Genomic DNA, 12,142 nt, shown 5'->3' on the forward strand with positions numbered 1-12,142 from the left:
CACTACAGCATGAAGAATCTCTGGACAAGGACATTGCCAGGACTCACTTCCCATTCTACATTCTGGTCGCATTCCCCTATCCGCCACTCGAAATTCTCATTTGAAATTAACCACAACAAATTCCTCTCCCTTCTCTATACTGGTCCTTCCAAATATATATTTCTAAAATGGCACTAATCATTTTATGTTGAACTTTTGTTTTTATGCTTGTCCCCCTCAACACAGAATAAGTTTCTTAAGGTCAAGGACAAGTTTTCATCATCCATTCTTCCTAGTACCTTGCACCATGACTGACATATTGAAAACACAAAATAAGCATTTGGCAAAGTGAATTAATGAAGTATAAGCATTGCTCGTTTTCTACTAACCACAGAAAGTGAAATGGATCACTAATCATACTTTTGAAAACAAGTATGTTTAGAATTCATTCATTTATTTCTATTAATTATGTAAAGCTAGGCTACAATAAGAAGCTGGCCCAAACATGTAATGGTTCAGCAAAAGAAATGTATTTCTTGCTCACTCAGTAGTACAAAGTGGTTCCACATTGGCAGGTAGGGTTCTTTTACTGTGCCATTTGGGGATCCTGGAAAATTGAACCTCTGCCATCTACAGCATGTGGCTTCGAAGGTCACAGAGGTCACTATCACAGTCATAGCAGAGACGAAAGATCATACAAAGTAGTTATGGGGGATTGAGCCTAGAAGGGCACGCTTCACTTCTGTTCACAGTCCACTGGCTAGAATCCAATCACAAGACCTCATCCAACTGCAAGGAGGGCTGAGAAATGTAGTCTAGCTATGTGTCCAGGAGGAAGAGAATGGATTTTGACAAACCACTAGTAGTCTCTGCCAGAGTTGAGCACTCAAATATGTTTGCATTCTTTGTCTCAACGAATATGTGCTACTCAGGTCTTATAAGCCAGGACTATGCATACAGATTAAAAGGGTGCTGCATAAAGATGATCAAGTGCATGTAAGTGAGATACAATCCAATCATCACACAAATCAATATCCGATTGCTGTATATCATTACAATTACTGGGCATGATTATAGTAATGATAACTATAGTCAAAACTTCAAAAGAAGAGTATAAGGAACTACTAAAGAATATTTAAGAAAGACTTTATTTAGTCTGGGAGTCTGGTAAGACTTCTCCAAATAATGTTGAGGTAAGGTCTGAAAGATGAGTAAAGGTTACATAAAAGGGAGAATAACAAAAGGACAGAATATGTCAAGCAAAAGGAACTGTTCATATGGTGGTGCTAAGAGTACAGTTAACATGACTTATTTCATGATATGAAGAAGCCTGATATGAAGAGGCTGAGGAGTAAGCAGGAACAAGCCCTTGAAGAATATTTTAACTGGTGGTAAAGTTGGGGGTCTTTATCCCAAGACAGACAGAAGACCTACTTTGAGGATTTTAAGTAGATTTGTTATTTAAGAGGCCGACTCTGCCCACTATATTCCTGGAGTAAATTGAAGGAGAACAATTTAGAGAGTATTAGAATATCCCAGATGACAGATTAGTGGATTAGGGGGTAAATACTCTAATATTGAAATATTAGAGATTTATTGGAAAAGGATGGAAACAAGTGAACCCACTTGAGAGATTTCTAATAGGTAAAATCAGATCTCTAAAGAAGTCAACGGTCAGTGATAATGCCCAGTTTTCTGGCTTTAGCAACTGTTTGGAGGCTGTTACCAGTACTGAAATAGAGTGAACCAGGCTTGTGAGAAATGTAATGAAATTCAGTTTTTGGCATTTGAGTCTAAGATCTTTATTTAACGTACTAATGTGGAAATGACAAGTAAGCAGTGGATATATAAGTCTGGAGTCCAGATAAAAGATCTGAACTGAAGAAACAATCTTGGGAATCACTTCTGGATTGTAACTAAAGCCATAGACTGGGATAATATCAGTTTAAGAAGAAAAGAAATGGGCTTGGACTAGAATCAGTGGCCAGAGAGGCAGATAAATCAAGAAAGCCTCCAGAATTACAGAATCCAGGGAAGAGAGATAAGTCAACAAATCCTGCTGAGAGTTCAAGTTAATGAAACCTGAAAAATATTTATGACTTACCAAGATGGATGTCATTTGAAAACTTGGCAGAAACCATTTCAATTCAATAAAGTAATGGAGAAATCAGTAGAACATGAACAAATAGGGACAGTGATTGTAGACAATGCATTCAAGAAGTTTGGCTTCTCTAGATAGTGCCTATTTCAACCACCCTCTTCCCTATATATGGCACTATGTATGGGGAAGGTGGTTGAAATAGGATTTTTGTTATAATAGCAAGTGCTCACATAGTACGTTTTATGTGCCAAGCACTCTTCTAATTACTTTACTTTGCCTTGTATTTTACCATGTTTATTTTGTTCCTTGGTTTGGTATGCTTTATTGTGTCCTAGTATCTAGGACAGTGGTGGCCCATAGGCGATGCCCAATAAATGTTTGATGAACAAATAGTTAATGCCCATGTCTCAGTCCAGTGCTCTCTCCATCACTCTGTACTGCACTGTACTGTTATTTTTAATAGGCATTTTGATTTTCTATTTTCATCATTTTTAGAGCACTTCAGAATATCCACTTTTCTGTTGTTAATTCTTATTTCTAATAGGACTACAAGTGTATCTCTTCATCAAAGTAGAAGTTAAAGATATAGTGAAAAAATTTTGAAGATATAAATCATAAATAGAAATCTGTCCTTAATTAAATTACATACATTTTATACTTATAGAAGAGTAACTTGTTTAAGCGCTTAGAGACTTTGCCCGTGCATCCCTGTGCCTGGAACATTCTTGCCCTGTCCTTCAAGGGGTTCACATTGAATCTTCCTGTGGAATCTTCCCATCTCAGCTCAGGTATTTGCTCTTCAAGCACACTTACATGTCACCAACCCCCCATATATACTAGCTCTAGCTGAAAGGGGAAAGCTGGAAGACTTGTCCTAAAGCTACATTTGCATGGCAAGCACATTTATTTTACAAAGGATGTTTATTTGGGGTGGCTGGAAAATTTTATCCTTGATTATTGGGGGTATAAATCTCCAAATAAAGTCTTCCTTCCTTAATTCTATCACTAGACCCTGGCAAGTTTCAACCTTCTCCTCTTTGCCCCCAGAGTATTTGTGCCACCTGTTCAGTGCAGTTAACACATGATATTGTTATTCTGTTTAAATTTGTCTTTCTACTAAATTCTGAACTTGTTTAAAGTCATCTTATTCCTCTAGGTATCTATGGAGCCTAGACTAGACCCTGGAAGAGTTTATGATGGAACTTAATCATTGCTTAGTAAGAAATGAATGAATAGTTAAATGAATATGAAGTTAATCAATTACATAGTAACCTCACAAAATAAGTATTAAAAGAAATAACATAGTCTCATTCACCTGAACCATTTACTGTCCATTTGCACACTAGGCCAGATTCAGTCTTTTTAGCCTGGGTACATCCACAGCAACATTTCACACTGTGACCATCTGGACCATTAGATGTAAATACCGATTTGGCAGATACTTCAGGGGTAGGAGAGTAGTTATGGGAATAAAATGAATTTGAAAGATACTACCACACAAAGGATATGTTTAAAGCCACCCTGTTATTAAAATTAAAAACCTGACATTGACCTTTCCTATAAATGAATAATATCTCTGTATTTTTACAAATGGAGAATACGCAAATAGTCTAGATTTTCATTTTGAGAGACTGGACTGCCATTTGTCTGTCACCTCTAAATAGATGCCCAACCTCAGAAAAAAAACCTTCTATTCAGAGAAAATATCTCCAGTTTAACACATAGAAAAATCTTAAGATTAACATAAATAGAATATGTCCTTTTAAAATGTCACAGCATTAAGTCAATTCAGGTACCTTTTTAAAACTCATTCAAAAGTATAGCATTTCCAACAAGTGTGTGAACTTAGCCCCATTTGCAAAGATCATTAAAGTGAACACCTCTCTTTACACATAAAATGATGGATGGTGCTATAAAAGCCAGCATATATTCATTTTAAGCAAGCTTTTTATTTACCCAATGGAGATGACCTCTGTTCTAGTATCTATAATGCTTTTCAAAAAGGAAAGGTATTACTCTAGTTGTCTATATTAAATCATTAATTCATGTCTACTCTATTCAGTGGATGCTTTTTAAAAACTATCAGAATTATCAAGCTGCTCAGAACAAAGGTGCTTTCTGATTGTCAGCTCCATATTCTAAAAGAGCAGGTTAATTTCTCTGAATCTCACAGTTGGAACTTTCTAACACTAACTGACAGTTTCCACCTAGTGATCAAGGCAATTGACCAAAATAAATTATACATAAAGCTGAGATTTCTAATAGTAGTAAGGCCCCTTCGTGAGCTAATCATACCAGCAAAAGCACTCATCTGTCGGCTGCAACCCCATAGGGTCTTGAAATTATCTTATAAAAGCTGCACTTCCAGAAATGTTTTCGTTTCCAGTTTCATGAAAGGACTAACAGAGCCATGTCTACAGCACTAGGAACAAAGAAAGACCTCTGAATATATTCATTAGTTGACTTGTTGATTAACCAGAAACACTGTTGATATATCGAGTACTAGTGTCCATGCTGTTTACAAAACAAGACTGGTGAGGCTCTCTTTTCAATGCAATCAACCAACAGTTATTTCTAAGCCCCTATCATGTGCATTATTAGGTAGTATCAAGTACAATCCCTCTTCTTCTGGAGATTAGAGTGAGGGGAACTCACAAATATGAATAGGGGAAAATATCTCTAGGCACCATACTACTGGCTATAAAACAATTAATTACTAGTAGAAATCCTTGTGCACTATGGAGATACTTAAAGATATGGAACTTGGACTAGAGCTTAAGGGTTAGGGGTAATTTTATTAGGCATAATAAGGGACTACAGACATTGTAGATGAATTTCCTGACTAAGCAAAAATCTGGTGATGGGAAGGAAGATAGCTCAGAGACGTAGCCATTGCTGTGGTGACCCCTCCACACACATACAGTCTTGCATCATCTTCATGATGAAGGCATTTATTCCACTGGCCAAGAGTGTTGATGGCTGACACTCGTAACAACTGAGTTCCTCCTTCTTAGAATCTCCCTCACAGCTGAGGAGACCCTGGTCCAAGATGTGGGGAAAGGCCACATCCAAAGACTGGTGGATTCAGGAGCATAAAACTCATCTCTTCAGAATTTAGAACATCTCTGAAGAGCTATTTTAGCTCCAGAACTTCCCATAGGATCGACTGAGGCCTTTGGTGTGACTGCCTCATAGCCCAACTTCTCCACCTGAGCCATCCTGCTTTCTGCACTCCCCCATAAGTGTTGATTCCAAGGACACATCCCAATCTCCCACTTGCAAATCAGTTTGCTTCCACGGAGAACCCAACCTGTGGATACTGAGGACATTGACTATAATTGATAGTAGGGAATCTGCATTTATTCCATCAATAGGCATATATGGCTCTGCTCTGTGCCAGCCATCTCTTGTGGATCTCATACTCTGGTGGGGAAAACCTCAACAAAATAGAACTTCAAGCAATATGTGCTAGGATGGGAAAAAAAAGCAGGCATGGGGGTAGGTAGTGTGAGTGTTTAGGAGTGGATGGAACCTCTTCAGATAGCATGGCCATATAAAAGGTCTCTAAAGAGGTGACATGTAAAGCAGAAAGCTGAGAAAACTAATAGAACAATCCATGATAGTATCTGGGGGGAGAATATTGCAGGCAGAAGGAAGAGCATAGGCAAAGGGTCTGAGGTCAAAGTGTACCTAACAGGTTTGGAGGAGAGGAAGTAAGATCAGGAGTATAATGGTAGGAGATGGAGAGGTGAGACCCCCATCTATAAGGCCTTTAAGTGTAAGGAATACAGATTATTCTAAGTGAAATGGGAATACATTGAAGGGCTTTGAGTAGGATCGTCTCATGACCAGATTTCCACTTTAAAAGGATCAGTCTGCCTTTTATGTGAGGAAGAGTCTAGAAAGGAGCAAGAGTTGAAACAGAGTGGCTATCAGGAGGCTATTAGAGAAGTCTAGTTCAAGAATTATGTGATGATTTAGACTTAAGGTTACCAATAGTCATGGTTTGCCTGGGATCGAAGTTTCCCAGTATACAGGACTTGTGAGGCTTAAACCAGTAGAGTCTTGAGCAAATGAGGGTGGTTGGTCACCCTTGGACTAGAATGATGGCCCTATAAATGGGGAGATACGGTCAAATTCAAAATATATTCTGAAGATTGAGTAGGTAGTGAAGTTGAAGAAAAAGATTTGGATAGTTAGGGCAAAGTATAGAGCTTCTTGAAAGCCAGGAAGATGGGTTTGGACCTTTGAAAGATTAGTTTGGCATTAGTATGTGGTCTACATTGGACTTTGGTGAGACTATGACTTAAAGAAATCTTTGCTCAGACTATTTCAAAAGAGATGACAGAAGTATTTAGGGCATAGTCTCACAGAGTGGAAATGGAGGTGGAGGGGATAGAGGCAGTGGTGGAGGCCATGGTATAGGGTGATGGTAGTGATGGCAGCAAATGGTAGAGATGCAGGTCATATTGGAAGTGGAGGTGGTGAGGGTAGAGGTCATGCTGCTGATGGTGGTAGAAAAAAGTGAAAGAAAAAATACAGTTGAAGATACATTACCCAAAAAAAGAAATGTCAAGACTTGTAGGCTGAATGACTAGAGGAAAACAAAAGGTAAGGTGGCCATTGGAAACAGATTAGTTAGCGACCCTGACAGGTAAGGGTATTGAAAAGGCAAACAGTTGAGGGGAGGGTTTGCTGATGAACATCCATTTAGTAAGACAATCTAAAAGTGAAAGGAGAATATCCTAGTGGGCGGTCAGTTAGGAATATTAGTTTCTACCATTCCAGATGACAGTCTGACACTAAAGAAAACTCAGGGGCTTCCCTGGTGGCGCAGTGGTTGAGAGTCCGCCTGCCGATGCAGGGGACGCGGGTTCGTGTCCCGGTCCGGGAGGATCCCACATGCCGTGGAGCAGCTGGGCCCGTGAGCCATGGCCGCTGAGCCTGCGCGTCTGGAGCCTGTGCTCCGCCACGGGAGAGGCCGTAACAGTGAGAGGCCCGCGTACCGCAAAAAAAAAAAAAAAAGAAAAGAAAAAAAAAAGAAAACTCAGGATCAAGTCAAAAGCCTTTGAGCATTAGCTCCATGCTGACACATCAGGTAACCTTATGTAAACCGAGTTTAAAAATTTTAAAGCACTGAAAAGCAACTTCAGTTGCTTAACATAAAAATACATGCTTAATTTGGCATACCAATTATGATGATTTTATGAGCAAATGAAATCTTACATGTTCAAGTTCCTAAGTTAATGAATTAAATGGAGATCTGTAAAAGGTGCTAAAATAAGTACTTTTCTCTATTTCCCTTTCTCCCAAAATATCCACTTTGAAATTCAGTCACTCTTTCTTCCCCCATCCCATAGCTTTAAAATTACAGGTAACTTGACATATTTCTTCTACTTGATGTATGGTTTTTCAAACTGCAACTGCTTTCTTCTGAAACTAAATATGTAAAATCTTAAAGATTCCCTAGATATCCTAAGATTGAATACTACTAGAAGTTATGACAACTCTTTGTTTAGAACACCTGAGATGCCTATAAATTGTGGAATTAGATTATGGGCCACGAAGAGCGGTGTCATTTAAGAGAGAACACCTGATTAGGATGCTTAGAGTGACCTGGTTCTCCAGCAGTTCCCCAGGAAGGCTACTGTGGCAAATAGACTCCTGCAAAAAGAACCCTCCTGATGAGCATTTCTGAACAGCAGTTTTGTTCGTTTACCTTTCTCTTGTCTCCTAAGGTTCAGATGAATGTGTCCATCCTTTGTATTAATTTCTGTGCTATCGAGGCCCGTTCTGTATTTTCAGAGACTATGAAATGTAATCTAGTTCACTAGATTCTCCTGATGTGTACATTAATTCCTAGGGGTGAGTAGGCACATTAGAAGTAACTATTATCTACACTAGTGGAAGAGACGTATGACCTAGATAATTCAAAATGGGGAAATTAGCTCCAATTTCCACGTATTTACTTTTTGAAAATACGTGGAAAGTGATAATTCAGGGAAGGACCTTGTCTTCAAGGAGTTTTTAGTCATGTGGGGAAATTAAGACATGCACAGTAAGACCCAAAAAAGTCCTTAGTAACATAAGAGATACGTGTGTAAGGTGCTATGGGAACTCAAGGAATGAAAGAACCATGGCTCTACACACATGTGGTGATATTTTCAAAAGCATTACATAAGCAGAAAGTACCATTTCTCTCTTCCTCCCTCTCTCTCTCTCTCTCTCTCTCTCTCTCACGTGAGCGCGCAAGCACACACACACACAGACGTTGAATATATTACTTCTCACCTATCGATAAATTATAGAACAGGTAGATACCCTTTCCTTTTTGAAAGATGGATTTAATGAGTACCCCCCAAAAAAGGAATTGCATTTTCTTAATTTGTTGGATTACATCTAGGCAGTTAATTTAGCCAATTTAACATATGTCAAGATACAGAGAAGGCCAAAAACAGCCATATTAGGAGTACAACAGGAGAAGACCTGAGGATATGGCCTTCTGTACCTCATCCCTATGTTAGAAATCTTTCTGCAACAGTCTGGCACAGCCATTACCTTCTTTGTAATTAACTCTTGGAGAGGGGGTGGGCAGGGAAAAGATACAAAGAAATAAACCCTGATTTGCCGTACATATACTTAATCCCGTATGTCAGTGAGCAGTCTAGTACCTCCAGTATCTGAGAATACAACAAACTGCACACCCTCGCCCCCTCTCTCATGCTTCAATATGAATGCAAAAATCTTCCTCATGTTCAATTACCAAAGTTCTTAGTTATCCTAAAGAGTAAAACACTTAAGGTGGGAGAACCCACAGGCCTCTTTTCTGAAAAAGGTAAAAGTTCTATATAGCATCATCAGTTTAAACTCTTCAGTTATTCAGAAATGCTCAAATATAGGACTGGTGAATGTTCTTGAAACTAAAATAGGATACCAATGAAACAACGTGAGGGTATATGAGAAACTCTGTGTTACTGTGTATTTCACTTTTTTGACCCACCGCTTAGATTTTTATAAATTTTAGGATAAGGAAAAAGAAAGTTAGACCTCACTTGAAATGAGTAAAACTAAAAGTACAAAAACTTATATACGTTTTTGCCTTTTTGCCTTTCTGCTATTAGGAATTTACAATTTCTCATCAACAAATAGAAGTTAAATGGAACACGAAAGCAAGTCTTTTTCCCCCAAAAGTCTAAGTATTACACATAATCCTATTTGAAATGTCAAAAAACAAAAAAGTAGGTAGGTTGATTCTACCAAAAAAGTGTTAGGCTCTTTTCAAAGCCATTTAATCAAGTTACGAATTTTTGCCAAGAGTTTTGCAGCACTATTCAGAAAGCAGTCTCTAAAAAAGTCGTCTTGGTCCCATCTCCTGAACCATTGAATTATGGATGTATTTTGATGAATGTTAAAGTATAGATGAGCTACTTAAAAACTGAAATGAGTTACAGTCACTCTTGGTGATACCTTAGTGAATGAAAGGCCACTGGGTAAATGCCAGTGAACGTTAAGAGTTTTCAAATTCTAATTGTCATAAGCCCCCTCCCTGAGGAGTTTACAGTGTTTATGTACAAACCACATTCACCTTTACTTGAAAAATTACTTAACTTTCTTATTGGTTTTCACAGCAGGAGAAATTGGGTGATATCTGCTTCTCCCTTCGCTACGTACCTACTGCCGGCAAACTGACTGTTGTCATACTTGAGGCAAAGAACCTGAAGAAGATGGATGTAGGTGGCTTGTCTGGTGAGTCTAACGTTTACTGTGTTTTTTATGCTGTTTCATCGTGGATACCGAATGCACAGCACACGTGCCGCGATGCCCCACTCCTTAATTGGTCACAGTTCTCTTTCCCATGGAGCCTGGAAGCAGTTTCAGAATTCATCCCAACACAGAGACCCAGGAAGCCACTCTCAATTTATTAGAATTAGCAGAGAAGATGAAACCTGTTTTCCCGCTTCACAGCCCAGGTATCGTCAATCCTATAGCTCTGAAAGCTGAAAAACTGCTTCTCTGTCGAAAGGCAGCACCTATGACCAATCATAATTTTGTTGTTTTTTTGGTTTTGTTTTTTGGTCAAAATTCATTTATGATATGAAAAGTACTGTTTTATCTGAGACTCATTAGGTTAATACTTAATTCATATAATAAAAGCCAAATATTAGGTAAGTATATAGCTTAAGATAGTTTTTAGCAATACTGTTTTGTGTGAACATGCAGCATTTCAAATATATGTGAACAATAAAATCTGAGGGTGAATTCTCATGGTAACACATTCATTCTCTACAGCTTGTGTTGGGGATGGGGAAATTTGGGGATTTAAAGTTCTGTAAAACCCAATTTTAGTTTTTAAAATGGTGACTTTATTCTTTTCTTTTTTTTTAAGTGAGAAAGTATATTCTTTTTTTTTTAACACCTTTATTGGAGTATAATTGCTTTACAATGGTGTGTTAGTTTCTGCTATATAACAAAGTGAATCAGCTATACATATACATGTGTCCCCATATCTCCTCCCTCTTGTGTCTCCCTCCCACCCTCCCTATCCCACCCCTCTAGGTGGTCACAAAGCACCGAGCTGATCTCCCTGTGCCATGCGGCTGCTTCCCATTAGCTATCTATTTTACATTTGGTAGTGTATATATGTCCATGCCACTCTCCCACTTCGTCCCAGCTTACCCTTCCCCCTCCCCGTGTCTTCAAGTCCATTATACTTGCTCAAAAGCAAAGTCAACTCAAGGACTTGTCATTTCCAGAGCTGAACACAATTGTTTTTATTTTCTTCTCTGTGTGATTAAATCAGTTATATTCTTGATCTTCTAGTAACTCATTAAAGTGTGAGGATGATATGGCAAAGGGTCAAAAATAGACTATAGTTGTCATTGTTCCTGGCTATGGAATTAGAACCAACATTACTGGTTATTCGGTGCTTTCCCTAATAAAAATATTGCAAACTTCAAAAGGTCACCCTCATGCAGCATGGTGATTTTATATTATAAAGTATAACAGCTAAAATATGCTAAAGCTAAGGCTCCACTTACTGAACCACTAATTTGTCAACCAAATTCTCCTGGTGCCTAAATTTACTTCTCTTTATAAATACATTGCCTGGGGAATCTGCACTACTTCTTTCAGGTCACTAAGACCCCATTTAAAAACTTGCTGCTTTCATTGCCTAATGGCATTAACAGAGCAAGTTTAAAGCAATGAGCAGTTTCTTTCAAAAATGTGGAGTATTTATTGTGCCTAAGATGCAAAATATATGCATACACATATGTATGTGTCTATACACATCCACCTTTTCCTGGCTCTGTCCAGTGAAAAGGCCTAGAAACAGAGACTGACCTAGTAGCCATGACCATCCCAGAACCAGAAATGGTGTGCAAATACAATTTCTCACTAGAAGAGCCTGGAGCTTATTGGAGAAATGGTAGATTCCAGGTGTGGCAAAGGAAGGTATACAAGACAAGCCTAGAACATCTCATCATACCAGAAAGCAAGGAAACTATCAAAAACTAAGGGGGCCATGTCAACAGGCTTAAGAGTCACCTTGAAGAGGCTTCCACTGGCCAAAGATGTGATAATTTGAACATCAGTAATGATAATAAATGCAATGTATTTAAACCTAAAACAAACGAGTATTTAATGTGCAGAGAAATTTTTAGGCACGAGAACAGTTTACCCCCAGAATTCTACTTAGTATCTTGAAGTCTGACTTCAGACACCTTTGACCTTTCCGCTTCCTTTGGTTCCATAGCCAACTATCATCGTATAGTTCTCTGCATCCTCTCTCTCACACTCCTTTCCAAACTCCTATGCCAACCACCTCCTCATCACCTCTATCTAGTGCTCTCCTGGTCTTCCTCCCCATTCACCTTACACCCTTCATCAGAGCTCCAGAAGCAACTCTACCATGAAGCCAGTAACTTCAGGGTCCCTTATTTGTTCTGTCTTCTCCCAAAGTCCTAGAAAGGAGCCCCCATGGTCACAGATAGATATTTCACCCACAATTTGTTAATCACAGTTTGTGCCTCTTGACACTCTCACGCCTCTTCCATCATCCAT

General features: G+C 38.7%; 1 protein-coding gene across 2 annotated transcripts in view; it reads left to right on the top strand.

The window, feature by feature from the left end:
• Nucleotides 1-12,142, top strand: part of SYT1 (synaptotagmin 1) — a 558,640-nt gene that overhangs the window by 462,752 nt on the left and 83,746 nt on the right. For both annotated transcript variants that reach the window (XM_082636133.1, XM_082636132.1), the window contains exon 10: nucleotides 9,709-9,826. In XM_082636133.1, coding sequence (XP_082492259.1) covers nucleotides 9,709-9,826 — 118 coding nt within the window. The remainder of the gene's footprint in view (nucleotides 1-9,708; nucleotides 9,827-12,142) is intronic.

The sequence above is a fragment of the Mesoplodon mirus genome (assembly GCF_964341445.2).
Source record: "Mesoplodon mirus genome assembly, chromosome: 11".
In the NCBI taxonomy this organism is placed as follows: Eukaryota; Metazoa; Chordata; class Mammalia; order Artiodactyla; family Ziphiidae; genus Mesoplodon; species Mesoplodon mirus.